We start from the raw sequence: 23,712 nt of genomic DNA, 5'->3' as shown, positions 1-23,712 counted from the left end.
AGCATTTTTAGAAACGTGATTCTCTTACTCATTGAAAGCCTGCCTAAAAAGGACAATTTTAAACCTTTCCATTTTTTTGAACTCTTCTTTTATCTTTTCCCATTTTTTATAGTTATTTGCAAATAATTCAGAGTTTTTATTTGTAATAAGAACGCCCAGAATTGTTTTTTTTTAACTTATATAAAATCCTGAGTTTGTTTCTAATAATTGAATTTCTTGGTTGCTTATATTTTTTATCAATATGTTTGGTTTTTCTTTGTTAATTTTTAATCCTGAGGTTTTTTCAACATTTTCTTATATCTCCAGTAGTCCCCCCCCCCCCCCCGTCTTTTAATGGATCTGGTAAGGATATTATGAAATCATCCACAAAAGCTCATGTTTGAAATTCAGCAACTTTAGTGCCTTATGAAAGACTGAGAAGAACTTAGACTCTGCAAGAACCTTCACATTAGTGAAAACTACAGAAAAACATTATTCGTTCAATGCTTTCTTTATTGAGATATTTAAATGCTGCAGTTCAAGTTGTGGGGAAGGTGGAACAGAGTTTCATATATTTCAAGGAAAAGCATAGGATTATGAGAACAACTTAAAGACTGTTGTACAACTTTATAGCTTCATAGTGACAACATATTTGTGTATACACAGAGGTAAGTAGAATTGAAATGACCTTTTTCAAGGAATGTCAGTATAGGATGAAAAGATATTTCTGAATTTAGGCAATAAATACAGTAGAATCTCTAAAAGCATGTTTCAGTTACTCAGGCAACCTGTACTACAAAACAACAGGAAGATTGGCATTAGGAAGCAGGAAGAAGAAAGGGAAAAAAGAAGGAAGAACCCAAGCCCTGTCTCTTTGGAAATTTATTTCCCTTTTCTTGAATTAGTGCTGGTCCAGAGAATAACCAATATTGTTTGATATTTTTGAAAAAAAGTATCAGAACCAGCACTTCAATAAAAGCTACTTAACTCATTACATTTCATTCATTCAAGATGAGTCCTTTAACAGTCCAATGTGTGGGAGAAGGAAGTGCTACAGTGATGGAGGAAACAACACTCTTATGAAATTGTTCTTCCTCAAAAATCACATAAAGACAGGACCCATTGCTCTCTGATTGTCAATATTTAAATTTAATTAGCTACCATAAAATCTTTGCTCTCAGAAACTGGGACCCCCAGAAATCAGGAGGAAGCTATTCTTTAAGCAGATAAAGAGAAGTAAAATTGGTCAGAAAAGGAAATGGCAGACAGAAAAAGAATGAAGCTGACCCTCCACAAAAAAGAAAGCCTCTTTGCCTCACTCTCTGCAGTGATGGGCACTCCAGTGAATGAGACAAAGAGGAATAAGATGCAGAAGACGGACATCTTCTAAAAAGGGGTTTCCGTATTCATCTTCCATTGCTTTCATAATATCCATATCCATAATATCCATATCACAAGGGTCCCTTTACTATGGTTTAGCAAATCTGCCAAGGGCAATGATGCTCTGGGTGCAATTGTGGAGGGTAAAATATAGGAAAGGATGATCAGCCACAAACTCCAGGGACTCCCGACAGGGACGCCTATCCCGGGGACAACGGCAGTCCTCTGCTTCCTCACCACCTTCCTCATCGATCTCAATGAAAGCATCATGGACCAGCTGAGTAAGAGCCACTCCTTCTGTGGTTGTTGCTTGAGAGAAATCAGCCTTTTCAGGATCAGAAAGATCACACAAATCCAGGTATTCATTGATATAATAGCTCTTCTCTAATTTGAACTTTGGAATGAAGACATCCACCTCTTCAGGCTTCAGATAACAGGACAAGTCAAGCAGGTGCTCATGGCTCAGACCATCCTCCAGCTAGAGGAACAAGCATAAAATGGTGGTGAGAACATTTCAACTCAAGATAGACCCAGATTCAAAGAATGATGGCTGCAACCCACAGCTAATAATAAATAGTTTTACAAAAACATGGCCTGATTATTTGAAGGCCAGAGATGATTGGCTGGATCCATAAAGAGTTTAACCCAACAAATGGATAGAGTGAGAAGTGTGAGAAGATGCCTTACCTGTTCAAGAGCTTCTGGACTGCAGTCTGTTGGGAGCAGAATGAAGAAGCTGAGTTCATCGTCTTTGTAGGGGACCTCAAGTACTTGCACCTCAATGCCACAAATATCAATGGTGCCTGTGTTGTAAGTACCCTTCCTGTTCATCAGCTGCACAGTGTAGCAATCTCTCTGAAAAGAGAAAACGGGAAGACAGGTAAATGTAGCATGAAGGGAGCCATCCTTTTGAGTTCATTTTGCAAGCTGGGACTATGAACCAGAAAGCATATGTTATAATGCTAAAATTGAAGATTCCAGTCCTAAATCAAGCCCTAGATCACTTGTGTATTATCAGTCAACATTTCTGTAAATGCTACTCCTTGAATAAATCTACTCTGCTTGCAGCTAGCAGTTGCATTGCAATGGAAATTAGGAGCAAGACACATTGTCATTGCCTGTTTCCAGGACATGGACATGGACTCTGACTCAGAGACTGAAGCAGTGGACCTGCTGGGAACTGCTGCAGAACCAGAGCAGGTGGGGAGAGGGTTCCAGAGCCATATGTCTCAGAGACAGACCAGAGTGCAATACCAGTTCTGGCAGGGAGTCCTTATAAACAGAAGACCACTTATCCCTACCTACCTCCACCAAGCAGAGACAACAAAAAGAGGGCTTGACGAGGTCTCAGAGGATTTATAGGAAGCACAAATTAATTATGCAGAATTTTCATTGAGGTGCCTACCTTCCAAGAGCTGCCCCAGTCCTGCCTTCCAAGAGCTGTCAGAGATTATCTGACCTACTTGGCTCCCCATCATGTTCCTGAACTCTGTGCTTGACCTGGACTTTGTTTGTTGACTGTGGATTCCGTTTACCTGACTTGGACATTGCTGAACTCTGTTTGGGACTTAGGGATTTACTTTGTATTTACTAAAGTAAAGTAAATGGTGAACTGCATGTTGCTCTGTGGCTTGGCTTGCTCATTATCTGCTGGCTATCAGCTGTGTAGCAATCAGCCTTTGGCTGGTTGCCTGGACTACGTTTGAGACACTCATCAAGTGTCTCCTTTTTTTGGAACTCTCCTTCCTCCATGAACAAAGATGTACAATATTGGAAGAAAGGCCTGAAATATCCAGAATATGTCCATAAACAATGTCCGCATCTGTCCTGCTAAAATTGGCCATGTTCACAACTCCATTGAAACCAATTGGACTGCCTATTAATGGCTATGTGTATGCAGAATTGTTCCAAAATGGGACTTTAGTACCACTAACTACAGCATACCCTGAAAACAGTGCTGCTTCTTCTGGCGCCATGCACCAGAAGAAACAATGGTGTGTGCGCCCATGGCGTGCAAGCGCCACTCGCCACCGCAACCATGAGCGCCATTCATTGCATATGCGTTTTTGTTTTATGGGGGGGGGGGGGTCCGGAATGGATCTCCTGCATAAAACAAGGGCGCACTGTACATGAGAACCATGATCTCAAACAAAAGGGCAGATAAAACTCCCTGCGTCAACTCCCACAGCATCCCAAAATGTGCCTGTGTGAAATTGCAAGGCAATTGCTGACACAGTTACATTCGCCTTTGCTCTGCAAAACATGAAGACGGAAGCTATATGTACAGCTTACATAATATATAACTCACCTGATCTGTATAATGTGGATAGAATGGGGCTTCTACTGTGAGTTCTTTGTCAAACTTCACTTGCCATTGTCCCTTGAAGTAGAGAGCATTCACCAGCAGCAGCTGAACAAGACAGTCAAAGCTGTCCTTGGGAAGAAGATTCTTGACTTTTCCTAGCAAAGAAATGGACATATGTTGACTTCCAATTTTTTTGCTATTATGTTTCACTTTATCCCTACCAATGGAAAAGAGCAAACTCTTTGTGGAGAATAAAAGGAACATCTTAGTACTATAATCTGTTCCAGTTTTACATCTATATCAATCTAATCTCCTTTTTCTAGATGTTGGGAAATATCTAGATCAGCTTTCACCAGTCTGGTGAACTTCACATGTTTTCTACTAGAGATTTCAACATTCTCAGGTAGCTGGGCAAAATCAATTAATCTGGGGGGAAACCACATCAACAAAGGGCAGTAGAGGTCCTCTTATAACAAGCTGTTCAGTTGTTTTTATGGAAGAAAATATTTATTGAACAAGTACATTTGTTGATTTTGAAAAAGCCTGACTCTTGGCCCGAAACAGTCAGTCTAAAAGGGCTGCTGTTGGGCCACATTGGGAGCATGGCATTTAGATGTCCATGCCCTGGACATGGCTGGAAGCTCTCCCAATGCTGCTCCAAGGGAAAAGAACCAGGCTAAAAAGAAGGTAAAAATGCTCCTTTCCAGTAGTCCAGTTCTTGACCATGGTAGCAGCCTGGATCGGGGCCTGATCAGGGACAGCACATGCGATTGCCACAGTGATTGGGGGAGCGGCCTCTGGCCAATCCTTTTGCTCTGTCTGCTTGAGGCCTCTTGTCTCTCGATAAGATTCCCTTGGTTGCTTGAAAAAACCAACAATAAGAGATCTTCTGATCATAAGTTTATCTAAATTTGAGGAAAAAGCACTGAGTGGCTGGTGTCCTCTTACAATGTGTCTAGACCTCAACCAAAGATGTATGATTCTCTGCACTTCCTCCAGGGCATTATGGTGGTGTTTTGGACTGCCATCTCCATCATCCCCAGTCAACACCTTTGTGCTGTGATGATGAAAGTTTGGAGATTAGCTTCACTGCCAGGATAGACCCAGGACGTAACTTTCTTAAGGTGTATCTTATCACATTCACCCATCGCTAGGCAGTACGCAGCCCATATGCAACCCAGGCTTCTCTGGACTTGTCCCACATCTTGTCAAGAACAGGAAAACCTTGTTCTTCAAAAGCTGTGAGGCAAGCCTAGGTTGCATACAAGCTACATACTGTCCAGCAATGGATGAAAACAATAAGATCCACCTTTAAAAAATTACATTTATCCTGGCAGTGAAGCTAATGTGATAATCTACTTTGTTTAACAAATCTATGTGGAACTTGTTTGTTGAAGGTTTTCACTAAACATAAGAAAAAGCAATGAATAGGTGATGTGCTCTTACCATGTGTCTGGACCTCAACCCAAAGGTTTATGATTCTCCGCACCTCTTCTGGGGCATTTTGGAAATCTGCTCCCTCCACATCTGTCCAGTACAGTTTCAGAGCACAGTAAATAAATTTCTGAACAAAAAGAAGAAAAAATGGATCCAGGGGCCAGTTTTGTTTCACTAATAAAAATAAAATTGAGCAATGCCTCTCTTACTTCACAATTATTAAAACATTGCCCACAGTACTAAAAGTCTTGTCAGTTTTCTAAAGGTCAAGAAAGATAAAACTTGATGGGCATCCATGGACATAGAATTCCAGAAAGCCAATGGCACTCCTGAAAAGGGATTGCTATTTGTTAACTAGTTTAGGAGATTATTGCATTCACTTCACTGCCGGGTTAGACGCAGTATGTAACTTTCTTCATGTCCACCCACCACCAGGAAGTATACAGCCCATATGCAATCCAGACTTCTCTTGCAGCTTTTCAATAATGGGATTTTCCCGTTTTTGAAAAGATGCAGGACAAGTCCAGAAAAGCCTGTGTTGCATACAGGCTGCATACTAGCCAGCGATGGGTGAATGTGATAAGATACGCCTTAAGAAAGTTACATCCCAGGTCTATCCCAGCAACAAAGCTAATGTGATAATTTCTTTAGATTCAAATTATGCTTCCATAAGACTTCAGAAGACTGGATTTGTTCGTGCAGTACATGATAGAACAAGATGTATCAGTATAACAAGAGTTCCATACAGTAGCTGTGCAATGGAACCCTTCCGAGACTGAAAATCAGTGTTACCTGGATGAAGGTGATGGCATGGTCTCCATAGAGCTTGTTGGCAAAGCTCAGAGTGTAGTTGGTGCTGGGTGCATTCAGGACAGCAAGGATTTTGCTGAATGCAGTGTGGACTCCTTCAGGTGACTCACACTCATAATCTGGAACACACTAATAATGAAGAAGGAAAGTTATGTTTAAAAGCTCTTGCCCAATAGTACCTAAATATGTTTTGTTTCTCGGAGCCATAGCCAGCTACTAAATAAATTTTCTGTTAAACTGCTTTGCACATATATGAAAACAACCAAACATGAAAATTAAACTACCCAAAGACTTTACCACTTACTCTTTCAGGACAAGATGCCTCAGAGGGGCAAACTGGCTCAGGACGGGGTCTTGGCCTTTGACATGTTTGTTCAGGACAGCGCCTTGGCCTGGGGCAGGCTGGTTCACAACGAGCTGGTTCAGGGCATGGTCTTGGCCTTTGACATGATGGTTCAGGACGTCTTTGCTTGGGACATGTTGGTTCAAGACGTTGTCTTGGTTTGGAGCACACTTGTTCAGGACAAGTTCTGGGCCTAGAGCAGATGCCAACTTTTTCTTGTGCCTGCAAGAAAATTAGAAAACCCTTGTAATAATCAGTCCTCTAAATATAATACAGACTAGTAAGCCTAAAAAATAATGATCCCTCCTTTAAGTCACATTTAAAGTTCCCAAATATATGGAAAACATGCCTAATATGAATATTCTGTTTCACCCAATAATATAATAGAAAAGATGCAAGTAAGTATAATTTGCAAAAAAATTCTGCACATGCAACTTGAGAAGGAATTATCACTTTTCAAATTTGAATATTTGCAAGGGAAGCAGACTTCAAATGCATGAAAACAAAGGAATGACTATATATTGGACTTTTTCGTTTAAAAATCATGGTCACTAATCTTTCTTCACATGTGTGTTTATCCACACTTGGCAATAAGTTTGATGCTGAGATGACTGGCAATAATGCAAAAATGCCAATTAATTATAGGAGTCACAACATCCATTAATTCCGTTGGGCATCATTGTAAATACCTTTAGTCTGGTTGCTGATCGTCCACAGCTTCTGGCTGCTCCCAGATATCTTCTGCTTAGGGACCCAATACATTCTTTCAGTTCATCCCAGTGCAACACCTTGATTAAAATTGTAAAACCATTCCGCTTTCCGTCAAGATAACGAGTGAATTTGTTAACTTCATACCTATGTTTTGATGGTTCCCAATTTGCAATCAACCACAAGTGGTTTTCTTATGCCTCCCAAATCTCCCAAAATATGGAATTCAACATGCTCATGGCACAATATTGAATCATGTCACGTTGATGGCCCACATTTGAGTTGGACTGCTAAGGGGAGGTACATCTCTACCTTGTGGTGACAACAACATGCACCTTGTGACTGAGAATTTAGAGGAAGTGGATTTTTCTATAGGCTGTTTTATTATTGCTTAGGATTTCATATACAGAGTTAGTTGTGGATATATACATTCTAGGGCATAATTTTAAAATATTAATCATACATTAATAGTTAAAAGCACAATTGACTTGGTTAATTTGATGGAAGCAAAACAGAACAAGCTCCTTTAGAAGTAGTGATGCAATGAACAAACCTAGGGCATATGGAGGAAAGCAAAGATTATTATATAAATTTTATAGTTGTGTTCCGTAAACTAAGTCTCTAAAACAACAGTTTGCTGCAATTTTGGTGTCTATATGTTCTTGACTTTGGAACAAAACGTTGAGTTTCCATGAACCAAAAACATGTTCTGCCTTTCCACTAAGACAGATTGTGAGAGGGCATGATTTGATTTAGTCTAGATGGATGATCTTTCTTCCTAAAAGAGTGTGATAATAGAGTGAGGGCAGTGATGGCAAGCCCATTTGCCATGAAAGCCAGTTGAAGGCCCCATCCCTTCCCCTTGGTGACACCCCCCTTCTTCAATCTCAGCGCTTGTTCACATCCAGTGCTAGGCCCGCAGACCCAGAGCAGGGTAGCATTTACGGGGACAAGAGGAGGTTGTCACATGGGTGCTCCTTCCTCACTGACTGGTAACAGTCGACAGCAAATTTGCATTGGCTTCAGGCATGGTGGTCATGGTGACGTTTGCAAGGTCTACGGGAAAAACAAAACAATTCAGTACTGTACAATCTGTCGGGATTCTTTCACCCCATACATGTTACCACAACTTATTGAGATGAAGGAAAACAGAGTTATAATCTAACTAACCCCATGCCCTATGGTCTAAGTACCTAAACATTCCTGTTTATCAGGAAGAGTTCACTAATCACAAGAGTACCTGGAAGGAAAGTCTTTACCTGGCCTTTAGTAGAGATGATCAGAGACTGCTAGCTGAGGGATATCTCTCTTGCTGGAGGTGCTGGTATTTACTGAGCTTGAAACGCCCCATGGCCATTAAGATGCGTGTGTTCCAAAATGCTAGAGTTTGATTAAATTTAATTTACATATGAAATTGCTGTAATGCATAAACTGGACATTTGTAATCATCCGGTGTAATATCATAGAGGATTAAATATACGACTCAGGTGCCTCCTTATTAATTATACACCTTGTGCTGCAGATTTCATAACAAGGTGATGATATTTGAAACACTGCACATATTTTTCAAAAATTTTTTTCTTTTTCTTTAAAGTTAGGGGATAGATAGATAGATAGATAGATAGACAGGACAGACAGGCCCTATCCCTGTGGACTCCTTTTTCCTACTATTTTTCTTGGAAGAGAAGCTTCCTTTTTGGAGGGATTGCCACTTTTTAACTGCAAATAGGGAAATCTCAGATGTTTTAGAGGTGGTAAGTATTAAAGCCCTCTCAGCCTCCACTCTCAGGCTCCTACTCTTGGTCAGGCTAAGTGTATACTTTCAAAAGGCCCACACTTGCTATTACAATAATATGAAAGCCATCTTGTCTACCAGTTCATTCTGAGAATAAAACTACTGGTAGTCGATATTTTATGTATGCTTGGACAGGTCTGAGGTCTGTTGGAGGGAGTCTCTTCTGTCCCATCAGTGAGGACAAAACACCTCTATCGAACTTGGGAAAGGGGCCTTCTCAACTGTGGCACTCCAGTTGTAGAAAGCTTTCCCGAAGGCCTAACTGGCTCCAACCTTGTTTCACTGGTGGCCAAGGAAATACACAATGTATTGAAGCCTTTGCTGCTGTCTGATTAATTCCAAAATACTTGGGCACATGTTTTAATCTTTTTCAACCTTTTAAGCCTGTTTTAATTGTTTACATATTTACTATTTTACATATTTAGTATGTTTTAAAGCATATTTTTTTTTCATTGTCGTAAATTGTTTTACTCTATCTATACTCAAGTTACTTGTACAACACCCTGAGATGTTATGATACAGAGTGGGATGTAAATATTTTGATAAATGTAGATGTAGATGAGGGAATATCTTTGTACATTTGTGTGAGAGGAAGATACATGAGCTGATCAGAGTGGATCAAAACTCTCATCATCACCACTACTATTTGTGAAACATTAAATCCAGTTTATCCTATGAGGTTTTCCCCTTTTAACCCACATGCTAGGGATCTGTTGTGTTTTTTTTTAATGGCTCCTCTAAATGTGCATGTTGCACAGTCTATCTGAAAGACTGTGTCAGATTCAAGCACATTCTGTATTCTGGCGAATGCTGGTCTATTGTGCCCTGTGTCTTTAATTTCATCTACTTTTTGACAATGCAAATGGAAATGTTTCAGCTGTGACATGAATCAACTTCCCATTCTTTTCATATGGGTTTTCATAATCATTGTTCCTGGTGCCAATCAGCATTCTCATAGGAACATTCATGTAGAGATTTCATCTGCATATACATTAGATGCTGATTCTAAGGAAAGCACAGTAGTAATTTAGGGGTGGTGAACAACATGCTTGCTGGGACTGGAGTCGTTTTTTGAAAACTCCCTCTTTCAAGGGCTCACTAGTCAGCTTCAGATTCACATTGTCACAAGGAAAAAAATGTCAATTTCTGACATTTGGAACCCAGTCCTGAGAAAAGTCACCAAATATTTTACCCTGAAACCTTTCTGTTCAAGTTCTGCCTCAAAACTATTTATATACTGTATTGGGTCTTGGAAATACAGTGGTACCCCGGGATACGAAATACCCAGGTTACGAAATTTCCGGGATACGAAAAAATCCCATAGGAAATAACTGTTCCGGGTTACGAATGTTTTTTCGGGTTACGAAAAAATTTTTTGGTGCTTTTCGGCGCTTTTTCGCACGAAACGCGGCTTTTCCCCATTAGCGCCTATGGGTTTTCGGCTTGCGAAGGCTTTTCGGGTTACGAAAGCGGCCGCGGAACGAATTAATTTCGTAACCCGAGGGAGCACTGTATGTAACTATTGTGCAGAAAGAGCCTTATAACTCATGGAGGCATAACCACAGGCAGAAATTCAGACTCCCATCCACATTCACAGACTTCCCTTTGAAAGACACCCTTTTAATGTTTGGCCACTCTGATAGCCTTGGCTGAAGAGCAGGGTATAAGTAAATTATTATTATTATTATTATTATTATTATTATTATTATTATTATTATTATTATTATTATTACATGAGTATGAGTGTAAAATTGTGTTGACTGTTGCTTTCATAGGTTATTATCTCTTAAAATTCTTCTTAATATCTCTAGAGTTTAGTTTAGTCTAGTTTAGTTTAGTCTCTAACCCTCTACTAATCCAAAATACTTTGTATATTTAAGGAAGATCTGGATAGTCCCTTGATCTTCCTTAATTTATTTCCTGCTGCATTTATCATTTATTAGGATCAACAACCTCATTCCAACCAGTCTTGCAAATCAGGTTTGGTAAGTTCAATTCAAATTTCTTTCTTAATACATTTTCATAAAATGTCAATTTCTTGTTATTGGGGCTATAAATGCCCATTGCAGTTGCCATTCCAGCTGATTTCCAGAATTACACATCTACTGTGTCCAACTTCAAGTATCAATTTAGGGTGCAATGTTTCATTTATGTAAAAGACAACTTTATTTATTTTATTCTTTCTTGCAAATTCAAAAGAGATTTAGAAAAACAGAGTTAAATTTATTCCTTTGGGGAAGAATAGCAGTAATAAAAAAAAATGTTAGACCCAGGCTTTTATTTTTCTTGCAGATGATCCCCATAGAATACCTTATAGGAAATAGCAAGAAGAAATCTCCAGATTAGTTTGACAAGCAATGAAACCCAGAATAAAATGTAAAATAATGTATGATGATAAAGAAAAGTGTTGCTTGGGAATTTCTAAAATTAAATTTTATAAGACAAATGAAGCAATAGACGTAGGAGAAAATACATTTTATTTAGAGCTCTATAAATACAAGCATGTGCAATGTGCCTTTCCCATCTATGGGGGTTCAGTTCCAGGGAACCCCACAGATGAGAGAAAACATACTCAAGCCATGTAAATGGGCATGATATCTATATGGATGTATGGGAATGATGTAGTCCAAAGATGTAAAATTTCCTTTGAGCAGTAATTTAAAAGAAAATCTGTATAAGATGATGTACAGATGGTATCTAACCCCAGATAAATTGTCAAAAATGTCTAAAAATCTTTCAGACCAATGCTGGGGATGTCAAGATATGGAGGACTCCTTCTTTCATAAGAAGGTAAAAACTTATTGGTCTAAAATTAATTCCAAAAAAATAATAATAAAGGCAGATATTTCTGGTGTTAACAAAAATGTTTCTGTTGGACCAAGAACTGGATAATAAATAAGGACCATGTCTTTACACGATAACAGTGGCAAGATTATTGTTTGCACAAACCTGGAAATGGACTGAAGAACCAGTGATGGATTGTTAATCTTTCTGAGTTAACTGAAATGGCCATATTAATGTGAGTTGAAAAAGATAAGCCCAATGAAGTTTTTTTTTTTTTTGAAAGATTGGAAACTGTTTATAGACTTTTTGAACAATAAAAAATCTAATGATGTATATCTATGGTGATGGTTATTACTAATTCTAGTAGGTTCTGTTGTCTCTGAGAGCCTTTAGGGCTGAAGGGCGGGGTATAAATACTGTAAATAAATAAAATAAATAAGTAATGGTGGAGTAGTGTATATTTGTTACTATTCTTTTAATTTTTATTTTCATTACACTTAAGATGGGGAGTGTAGCCCTACTGTATTTTAGCTATATGGCATGCTAACTAATTTAGTGTTCTTCTTTAATTTTATTCTGTTTTACAGAGAGAATGGAGTTTTTCCACCTACTGCTTCCAATTATGTAGTCTATTTGAGTCCTATATTGGCCATCAGGTGTGTCCATGTATATAAACATCTCTTAGGTTTGTGAACTTGAAGGCTTTCATGGCCGGCATCCACAGTTTTTTTGTTTTTCAGGCTATGTGGTCATGTTCTAGAAGAATTTATTCCTGACGTTTAGGTACTGGAAGCAGCACCAAAAACCACACAACATGGTTCTGATATGTGGATGACACTTTCACCATTTAGAGCCATGGAGAAGAAGATCTGGCTGTGTTTCTGAACCATCTGAACATTATCCACCCTAACATCCCATTCATAATGGAAAAAGAAAAGGAAGGAACACTGCCATTCTTGGATGTCTTAGGCATTCGCAAACCAAACCAACGTTTGGGCCACACAGTATACAGAAAACCTACACATACAAACAAGAACTCCAACCATCACCTAAGACAAAAAAGAAGCACAAGACCAGGCAAAATCGATCTGTGAACCCATTTTCTTGGAAGATGAACTGAAGCATCTAGTCCAAGTTTTACAGGCTAATGGTTGTTCCAGCTCAGACATCAGAAGAGCTGCCAGACCAAGAAAAACCCAGAGGAGTGAAGATGAGCAGCCACCCAAAGGGAAGGTATTTTTACCATACATCAAAGGAGTCACAGACAGAATAGGGAAACTGGTGGGGAAACACAACCTCCAAATGGTTTACAAACTGACCACGAAAATCCAGCAAATGCTGTGTTCAGCAAAGGACAGGAGAGACCCTCTCACAGCCGCAAGAGTTTACCACTTACCATGCAGTTGCGGAGAAGTCTATATAGGGACCACCAAATGCAGTGTCCAAACACGAATCAAGGAACATGAGAGACACTGCAGACTGGGCCATCCAGAAAAATCAACAGTAGCAGAACCCATTATAAACCACCCTGGCCATAAAACGCTACTGAAAACACTGAAATTCAGGACCATGCCAACAACTATCAGGTCAGAATGCACAGGGAAGCCATTGAAATCCACAAAGACCTAGACAACTTCAACAGGAAAGAAGAAACCCTTAAACTGAACAAAGTTTGGCTACCAGTCCTGAAAAACAACAAAATCAGGACTCAGCAAATGCAAATGAAAAACTACCCAAGGTCAGGGGTTTTCCCAGCAAACACTAATCACTAAGTAAACAGACAGTAATCCTCTTTGCATATCCTCCCACCCTGCAGCCTTGCCATTAACAACAGAACAATACACAGATTAATCACTCCTCTCTACTCAGGGTCACAGAGTATGTATGTGTGTGTGTATACACACACACACACATGCCCAACTCTCTTCCATGCCAACATTCTCTGAAAATGCCAGCCACAGATGCTGGTGAAATGTCAGGAATAAACTCTTCTAGAACATGGCCACATAGTCCAAAAACCCCACAAAAAAACAATATCTTGGTTTTTTTTTTTTTTTTTTTTTTTTGCAATGAGCAAACTGTTGGCCTCTCAAATTGTATTGCAAAGTTTATATGTTCACTTTCTTGTTTCATGCTTCTCACATTCCATGTTCCTATAATATGCATTGTGCAGCTTCAGATTTCCTTTCACTTCTGAGTATACCAACAGCTGGATGTCCTTTTGGCTTGAGTCCAGCTGTATCATTAACCACAGCACTAATTGTACTTGTTCTCTACTCTTCCCAGTAGCTGACTGAATGTCTTCCATAGCCTCTTGCCTCGCAGGAGCATGCAATCCCACAGGAAAATAGCTAGCCCTTCAGGAACCAAATGAGACTCTCCTGCAAAGCTCCAGAATTCCCACTGATCATGCTTTCCAATTCCAAATTGGAATGGAACCCCAAAAGACATCATATCATCCACACTAAGACATAAATGTTTTTCACTTGTATAAATCTTGTGATTTGGCTTACACACTAGGTCAGAGATCAACTACTGTTTCAGTGTCTTGCCTCCTAAAAGGACTCTTCTTTCCTCTTTGAAAAGCCTTTACCTGACCTAGAGGTGAAATATACCTAAATTAAAAACAATGGCATTTATCCTGATAAAAGAATACACACTGAATTAATGTGATTTACCTATGTGTTGACTTACCATTCAACAATTCATTGGTTGAGTCTACTCTCATTTGGAATAACCAACAGGATTATATTCATTAAAAATAATATTGAGGCTATAATTTCAAGAACTTTGTCTGTTTCTACCACAGACTCAACAGATATGATGTATTATCTAATGAGACTGAAAAGAAAAACATTGTAAGATTTTTGATCCAGTTCATCATTTGTGGGTTATTCCCTGAATAAACATTTTGGATTTTGCACTAGAATACATATCTATCATTCAATTTTCACCAGACTTGATATTTAGACTAAGGTCTAAAACAGACAGTCCAAAAGGATTGCGCCAGGACCATGTTGGTCCCTATCACACCGGGAATATGGCACCCACAGGGGCCTGCTTCTGAAGTGGGCCACAGCTGCAGTTACAAACTCAGCCACTGGCAAGAGAGATTTTTGTACCTGCTTTGCTGGGTTGACATGCTCTCTGCATATAAACACCATGTCCCTAATGTGGCATGAAGCCGGCACTGTTTCAGGCCTTAGACTGCCAACCTGAATATAATAATAATAATAATAATAATAATAATAATGCTTTTATTTATATACCGCCTTTCCTTCTGATCAAAGCGGTTTACATCATTAAAATTCTATGATCCAAGTCATAGTACAATTATCAAACAATCCATACAAATTTCGGAAGTAAAAACATATATAACAACAGTCGGGCATTGGATAAAAAGCTTCATCCATTAGGGACCAAGTTCTACAAATCGGGAGGGTATGCTTTCTGGAAGAGATAAGTTTTTTAATGCCTTCTTGAAGGTCTCCAATGTCGAGCTCAGGTGAATCTCTTCCGGAAGCGCATTCCAATGAGTTGGAGCCATTGTAGAATAAGCTCTTTGGTGTGTCACTGCCAATCTTACTTTTGGCCATTCAAGGACATATTTCCCTGTTGTTCTGATGGTGCGGTGCGGATTATGTAGGGAGAGACGCTCCCTCAAGTAACTCGGGCCTAAGCCATGTAGGGCTTTATAGGTGACTACCAACACTTTGTATTGCACCCGGAAGCTAATTGGCAGCCAGTGTAAAGATTTTAGTACAGGTGTTATATGGTCGGTTCTAGAAGTTCCTGCGACCAATCTGGCTGCAGCATTTTGAACCAGTTGAAGCTTCCGAACTTGGTACAAAGGTATGCCCATTACAGTGCATTATATATTTGTGCATGTTGGAGACCAATGGGAAAAACTTGGTCCCCCCCCCCCAGAAAATGTTTAGATTCAGTTCCATTTTGTTGGGAGGTAGTATGAAACAAAATTTATATAATGTAAGTTCTCCCTATCAAACTTTTCTTTCATTCAAATAATAAATGAAATCATCAGCATCAACCTGAGGAACATTGGTTTGATTTTTTTAGCTTGACATGAAGCAATAGCTCCCCTGTCTCTCACCAAGAACAAATTGTAAGGATAATCATCTAATATTTCATGTAGTCCATGTGTTGAAAGAGGTTTTTTCCCTTGCCAAGTTTTACTGTTTTTCAACACACACACACACACACACACACACACCCCACATTAGTGAAAACTACAGAAAAACATAATTCATTCAATGCTTTCTTTATTGAGATATTTAGAAGCTGCAGTTCAAGTTGGGGAAGGTGCAACAGACTTTCATATATTTCAAGGAAAGCACAAGATTATGAGAAATACTGAAAGATTATTGTACAACTTTATAGCTTCATAGTGACATCCTGTTCATGTATACACAGAGTAAGTGCCATTAAAATGAGACTTCCTTCAATGAAAGTCAGTATAGGATGATAAACTGTTGCTGAATTTAGGCAATAAAATATGGTAGAATCTCTAAAAGTTTGTTTCAGTTATTCAAGCAGTTTGTATCATAAAACAACAGGATGATTGCTATTAGAAACAGGAAGAAGAGAGGGAAAGAATGAAGACAGAACCTGGGCCCAAGCTCTATCTCTTTGGACTTCTATTTCCCTTTTCTTGAATTAATGCTGGTCCAGAGAATAATAGTATCTGAACCAGCACTTCACTACAAGTCTCCTAACTCATTACATTTCATTCAAGGTGACCTTATCCCCAAAGATATGAGTCCTTTAACAATCCAATGTGTGAGAGAAGGAAGTGTTACAGTGATGGAGGAAACAACCCTCCTGGGATATTATCCTTCCTCAAAAAAGAGACAAGATCCATCACTATCTGATTGTAATTATTTAAATTTAATTAGCTAAAATATAAAAACCTCAGTCACAAGATCTGGTGGTAAGAAGGAAGCCTGTTCTTTAAAAAGCTAAACAGAAGTAAAATTGGTCAGAAAAGGAAATGGCAGACAGAAAAACAATGAAGCCTTTAGAGCATCTTTGACTCAATGTGAGAATCAGACCCGCCACCAAATAGAAAGCTTCTTTGCCCCAGTCTCTGCAGTTATGGGGACTCCAAAGAATGAGACAAAGAGGAATAAGATGCAGAAGATTAACATATTCTAAAAAGGGGTTTCCGTATTTATCTTCCATTGGTTTCATAATATTGATCACAGGCCTCTCTTTATTGTGGTTTAGCGAATTTGCCAAGGGCAATGATGCTCTGGGTACAATTATGGTGGACAAAATACAGGAACGGATGGTTAGCCACAAACTCCAGGGCCTCCCGACGGGGACGCCTATCCCGGGGACAACGGGGGGCCTCTGCTTCCTCACCACCTTCCTCATCAATCTCAAGGAAAGCATCATGGACCAGCTGTGTAAGAGCCACTCCTTCTGTGGTTGTTGCTTGAGAGAAATCAGCCTTTTCAGGATCAGAAAGATCATGCAAATCCAGGTATTCACTGAGATAATAGCTCTTCTCCATGGTGAATTTGGGGATGAAGACATCCACCTCTGCTGGCTTCAGATGACAAGACAAGTCAAGCAGGTGCTCATGGCTCAGACCATCCTCCAGCTAAAGGAACAAGCACAAAATTATGGTGAGAACATTTCAACTCAAGATAGATCTAGATTCAGCCCATAAAAAGGATGACTCCAACGCACAGCAGATAGGAAATAGTTTTGCAGATGTATTGCCTGATTATCTGAAGGCCAGAGATGGGTGGCTGGATTCATAAATACTTTCACTCAACAAATGGAGTGAGAAGTGTGAGAAGATGCCTTACCTGTTCAAGAGCTTCTGGACTGCAGTCTGTTGGGAGCAGAACGAAGAAGCTGAATTCATCGTCTTTGTAGGGGACCTCAAGTACTTGCACCTCAGTGTCACAAATATCAAAGGTGCCTGTGTTGTAAGTACCCTTCCTGTTCATCAGCTGCACAGTGTAGCAATCTCTCTGAAAAGAGAAAGAGAGAAGACAGGTAAATGTAGGATGAAGGGAGCCATCCTTCATTTTGCCAGTTTTATTATTTTGAGGTCAATGTACCTGAAAGCTTAGGGTCTCATGCTGAGACTCAGGAATAGAATCTTACATCATGCCCTAGCCATCAGATGGATTATCAGATGCTATTCATTAAACTGCAGTTAGCAGCTGCATTGCAATGGAAACAAAGAGTAAAACCCATCAAATATCTCATTTTTCTTAAGCCTACATCCTCCATGAAAAAGGGTATTGCAAGAAACACTTGAAATATCCAGAATGTATCCAAACCTATCTAGCCTGCTAAAATTAGCCATGTCCACTATTCGTTTGAAATCAGTAGAACTACCTATTAGTTACTATGTCTAAAAAGCATTGTTCCAAAGTGGGACTTTAGTAACAGTAATCTCAATTGCATGAATACAGTACCAGGATTTCCACACAAAAGGGCAAATAAAAACCTTTGCACCAACTTCCACAGCCTCCAAGATGTGCCTGTGTGAAGTTGCAAGGCAATTGCTGACACAGTTACATTCCCCTTTGTTCTGCAAAACTGGGAGATGGAAGCTATACATATACATAATATATAACTCACCTGATCTGCATAATGTGGATAGAATGGGGCTTCTACAGTGAGGTCTTTGTCAAATTTCACTTGCCATTGTCCCTTGAAGTAGAGACCATTCACCAGTAGAAGCTGAACAAGACAGTCAAAGCTGTCCTTGGGAAGGAGATTCTTGATTTTCCCTAGCAAAGAAATGGAAATACTGTATGCTGACTTCCAATTTATTTATTTTTTGTTATTATATTTCACTGTATCCCTAACAATGGGAAAAAACATACTTGTTATAAATAAATAAAATAAATAAAGTTTTTATTTTTATCCCGCTCCTTCCTGCGATCAGGGCGGCTTACAGCAAGGTTAAAACAGCAATACATAAAACATTAAAATACATTTACATCAAAGCCATCCATGCAACAATAAAAATAACAGGCAAAAAAGCCCCATAGCCCAACCTCTTGGCCACAGAAGAGGAGGGAGGCCCACAGGATTTTAGTCGGGGAATGCCTGTTGGAACAGGAAGGTTTTCAGGTCCTTCCTGAATTGGGCCAGGGTGGTAGTCGAGCGGAGCTCAATGGGCAGCGTGTTCCAAAGGACTGGGGCAGCAGTGGAAAATGTCCTCCGTATGGTGGAGGATAATCTAGCCCTTATGAAGGATAAAAGGAACACCTAAGAGCCATAATCTATTCCACTTTTACATCTATATTAATCTGACCTCCTTTTTCTAGATTTTGAGGAATGTCTAGATAAACTTTCACCAGTCTGGTGCACTTCACATGTTTTCAATTAGAGATTTCAACCTTCCAAAGTAGGGAGGCAAAATCAATAAATCTGGAGGAAACCACATCAATGAAGGGCAGTAGAGGTCCTCTTACAACAAGCTGTTCAGTTATTTTTGTGGAAGAATATATTTCTTATTGAAGAAGTACTTTTGTTGATTTTGAAAAAGCCAGATTCTTGTCTCTCAAAAAGATTCTTTTGGTTGCTTGGAAAGATCAACATAATAAAGAGATCTTCTGGTCAAAGGTTTCACTAAATTTAAGGAAAAAGCAGTAAGTGGATGGTTTCTTCTTATCATGTGTCTAGACCTCATCCAAAAATGTATGAGTCTCCTCACTTCCTCAAGGGTAATGTTGTGGTGTTTTGGACTGCCACCTCCACCATCCCCAGGCAACACCTTGTTCTGATGGGAGTTTGTCCAACAAATCTGTATGGAACTTGGTTTGGGGATCATAATATCAATTCCTTCACAAAGAATTCTCATTAGATTAGTGGGGAAAATATGTTGTTACTGAATACATTATTTGATTGGCTTGGGAAAAGTCCTTTCCTCGTCTCCATTTCTGTTCTAACAAAGAACTGAGTTTTGCTTTTTTAGACCAACAATAGCTCAGGACCAACAATATGAGATCTCCCTATCAAAAGTTTCCCTAAAGATCAGGAAGAGGAAGTGAATGGGTGGTGTGCTCTTACCATGTGTCTGGACCTCAACCCAAAGGTTTATGATTCTCCGCACCTCCTCTGGGGCATTGTGGAAATCTGCTCCCTCCACATCTGTCCAGTACAGTTTCAGAGCACAATAAATAAATTTCTGAACAGAAAGAGAAAAAAATGGATCCAGGGATCAATTTTATTTTAACAATTAAAAGTAAAATTGAATAATCAGATATACCTCTCTAACTTCACAACTATAAAAACATTGCCTACAGCTCTCAATTATTTAGCAACATTGAAAATTTGCTGTCAGTTTCCTAAAAAAACAAGAAAGATAAAGCTTGTTGTGTCTCCATGGACATGATATTTCAGAAAGCAGATGACATGCCTGAAAAGGGCTTGCTCTTTTTTAACTAACTTAGATCCAAATCATGCTACCATAAGGCCTCAGAAGACTGGATTTGCTGGTAGAGTACATCGTAGAACAAGAATTATCAGTATAACAAGAGTTCCATACAGTAGCTATGCAATGGAACTCTTCTGAGGTTGAAAATCAGTCTTACCTGGATGAAGGCGATGGCATAGTCTCCATAGAGCTTGTTGGCAAAGCTCAGAGTATAGTTGGTACTTGGTGCATTCAAGGCAGCAAGGATTTTGCTGAATGCAGTGTGGACTCCTTCAGGTGTCTCACACTCATAATCTGGAACACACTAATAATGAAGAAGGAAAGTTTATGTTTAACAGCACTTGGCCAGTAGTACCTAAAATATGTTTTGTTGCTCCTTTCTCTGAGCCATAGCCTGCTGTTAAACTGATTAACACATTTATGAAAACAACCAAACATGAAAATTAAGCAGTCCAAAGGCTTTACCACTTACTCTTTCAGGACATGGTGGTTCAGAGGGGCAAACAGGCTCAGGACGGGGTCTTGGCCTAGGGCAGGTTGGTTCCGGATGAGCTGGTTCGGGGCATGGCCTTGGCCTTGGACATGTTGGTTCAGGACGAGCTGGTTCAGGGCACGGTCTTGGCCTTGGACATTGTTGGTTCGGACGAGCTGGTTCAGGGGCACGGTTCTGGCTTGGACATGTTGGTTCAGACGAGCCTGGTTCAGGAACACTGGTCTTGGCCTTGGACATTTGGTTCAGGACGAGCTGGTTCAGGACACTGATGACTGGTTCAGGACGAGTTTGGTCTTGGCCTTGGACATGTTGGTTCAGGACGAGATGGTTCCGGGCAAGGTCTTGGCCTGGACATGTTAGTCAGGACGAGCTGGTTCAGGGCATGGTCTTGGCCTTGGGCACCGTTTTGGGTTCGCTGGTTCAGGGCATGGTCTTGGCCTTGGACATGTTGGTTCAGGACGTTCTCTTGGTTCAGGGCATGGTCGTGGTCTTGGACGACAAGGTTCAGGGCATGGTCTTTGTTTGGGACAAGTTGGTTCAGGGCGTTGCCTTGGTTTGGGGCACTCCGGTTCAGGACGAGGACAAATATTAACTTTTTGTTGTGCCTGCAAGGAAATTAGAAAAATCTTTGCTCTCACAGCTCCTTCAGGTTAAACCCTCACCACCCCCAAAAAAGAAATCTCTCATTCAAGTCACATTAAAATTCTCAAATATATGGGGAACATATCTAATGTGAATATTCCATTTCACTCAATAATACCATAGAAAAGATGCAAATAAATATCATTTGCATAAAATGATGCATGTGCAACTCAAGAAGGAATTGTCCACTTCACATATGAATATTTGATTGAGAATATACTTTTACAAAAGTATATATACTTTTACAAAAGTATATATATATATATATATATATATATATATATATATATATATATATATTTATAGTATATATTTACAAAAGAATATATTTTACAAAATTTCTACTTTTTAATTTAAAAATCATAGCCACTATTCTTTCTTCAGATATGTGTTTCTCCCAAGGAGAACCAAGGAGTTTGGTGATGAGATGACTGGAAATAATGCAAAGATGTTAATTAATTATAGGAGTAAAATACTCCAGTAATTTGTTTGGACATCATTGTAAATACCTTTAGTCTGGTTGCTGATTGTCCAAAACTTCTGGATGCTCCCAGATATCTTCTGCTTAGGGACCCAATACATTCTTTCAGTTCATCCCAGTGCAATACCTTGATTAAAATTGTGAAATCATTTCAGACATTCCAATCATATATGAACAACATTTGTTAACTTCATAGGAACATTTGGTGGGGTCCAATTTACAATCAGCTACAAAGTGGATATTCTTATGCCTCCCAATCTTATGGACATTTGGACATGCTCATGGTACAATATTTCAATCACTCCAGACTGATGGTCCACATATGTGTTGAACTACTTAGGGTAGATATATCTCTACTTTGCAATAACAGCAACATGCTACCTTGTGACTGAGAAATTTGGGGAAGGGTCATTTGCTATAGACATGTGTACTATACTGCTTATGAGGTATAAGTTTGTACACATGGTGGGTTTATTGTAAAGATTGTGTTCTGGACATATGCATTCTAATTCATAATTTTAGGATATTAATAATACATTAATAGTCAAAAGCACCATTGAATTGGTTAACATACAGGTTAAGACAGAGAGAGAGAGAGAGAGAGAGAGAGAGAGAGAGAGAGAAGACATATATGCTTTTCAGCATAAATGCACAGAAATGTTCAAAAATAGTAATGAAGGTAAAGCAGGACAAACTCCATTAGAAGCATGTGGTGTAATGTACGAATGTTGGGTAATCATGTAAGAAAGCAGATTTGTGTATAAATTGTATAGTTGTATCAATACATACTAAAGCTCTAAAACAATTGTATTACTGCACTTTTTGGTGTCTATAACGCTCTGTACTTTGGAACAAAACATTGAGCTTTCTGGTTTAAGAGGTTTCAGTGGCATGAAAAGCACATTCTGCTTTTACACTAAGACAGATTCTGGAAGGGAATGATTTGATTTACTGCATTACCACACTACAATCTTAGATATGATAATAGAGTGAGGAGCAGTGATGGCAAGCCCATTTGCCAATGAAGCCAGTTTGAAGGCCCCATCCCTTCCCCTTGGTGACACCCACCTTCTCAATCTCAGCTGCTTGTTCACATCCAGATGCTAAGGCCAGCAGACCCAGAGCAGAGGTAGCATTTACAGGGGACAAGAGGAGGTTGTCACATGGGTGCTCCTTCCTCACTGACTGGTAACAGTCGACAGCAAATTTAGCATTGGCTTCAGGCATGGTGGTCATGGTGACGTTTGCAAGGTCTACGGGAAAAACAAAACAGTACTGTACAATCTGTCAGGATATTCTTTCACCCATACCTGTATACCACAACTTATTGAGATGAAGCATATTGTCAGTCAGGAAAACAGAGTTATAATCTAACTAACCCCTCATGCCATATGTTCTAAGTACCTAAAACATTCCATTTGATATCAGGAAGAGTATCACTAATCACAAGAGTACCTGGAAGGAAAGAGTCTTACCTGACCTTTAGTAGAGATGATCAGAGACTGCTAGCTGAGGGAGATGCTCTCCTGCTGCAAGGTGCTGGTATTTATACTGAGCTTGAAACACCCCCATGGCCATTAAAGATGCTTGTGTTTCCAAATCTGCAAGAGTTTGATTAAATATAATTTACATAATGAATTTGCTGTAACACATAAGCTGGACATTTGTAATCATCTAATGCAATTATCATAGGGGATTACATATACAACTCATGCTGCCTCATATAATTATGTACACTTTTGGCTGCAGATTTCATAACAAGATGATGATATTTGAAACACTGCACATATTTTCCAAACATTTTATCCATGTTCTTTAAAATTTGGGGATAGATGATGGATGGATGAATGGATGGATAGACAGTTCCTATCAATATGGGACTTCCCTGTACTTTTTGTTTGTCAAGGAAGAGAAACTTCCACTCTGGAGTTATGGTTACTTTTTCACACTGCAGACACCAACTTCAGTGGTTTTATAGGCAATAAAAGGTTAAAGCCCCCTCAGTTTCTGCTGTCATGCCACTAATCTTGGCCCTGCTATATACTTTCAAAAGACCATGATAACATGAACGGTATCTCATTTACTAAGTTCATTCTGAGAATAATTCTGCTTGGGCAAGGATTGAAA

General features: G+C 39.4%; 1 protein-coding gene across 4 annotated transcripts; it reads right to left on the bottom strand.

Annotated features, from left to right (window-relative positions):
• Nucleotides 1–474: 474 nt before the first annotated feature.
• LOC121930116 (serpin B3-like) lies at nucleotides 475–23,117 on the bottom strand. Of its 4 annotated transcripts, none has more exons than XM_042466331.1 (10): nucleotides 23,061–23,117; nucleotides 22,654–22,838; nucleotides 21,614–21,712; nucleotides 20,901–21,067; nucleotides 20,442–20,592; nucleotides 20,127–20,273; nucleotides 19,603–19,720; nucleotides 18,163–18,314; nucleotides 2,047–2,214; nucleotides 475–1,837 (listed from the first exon to the last, which is right to left on the bottom strand). In XM_042466331.1, exons 2-10 carry the CDS (start codon nucleotides 22,819–22,821, stop codon nucleotides 1,448–1,450), a joined length of 1,560 nt encoding a protein of 519 aa, XP_042322265.1. In that variant the 5' UTR covers nucleotides 22,822–22,838; nucleotides 23,061–23,117; the 3' UTR covers nucleotides 475–1,447. The 4 variants fall into 4 exon arrangements, with proteins under 4 accessions (XP_042322265.1, XP_042322266.1, XP_042322263.1 ...); XM_042466329.1 differs by lacking the exons at nucleotides 475–1,837; nucleotides 2,047–2,214 and adding exons at nucleotides 15,805–17,164; nucleotides 17,376–17,543; XM_042466330.1 differs by lacking the exons at nucleotides 475–1,837; nucleotides 2,047–2,214 and adding exons at nucleotides 15,805–17,164; nucleotides 17,376–17,543 and having other exon boundaries at nucleotides 23,066–23,087.
• Between the last annotated feature and the right edge of the window lie 595 nt (nucleotides 23,118–23,712).

The sequence above is a fragment of the Sceloporus undulatus genome, chromosome 4 (genome assembly GCF_019175285.1).
Source record: "Sceloporus undulatus isolate JIND9_A2432 ecotype Alabama chromosome 4, SceUnd_v1.1, whole genome shotgun sequence".
NCBI classification, from domain to species: Eukaryota; Metazoa; Chordata; class Lepidosauria; order Squamata; family Phrynosomatidae; genus Sceloporus; species Sceloporus undulatus.
This window is presented reverse-complemented; position numbering and strand designations above follow the sequence as displayed.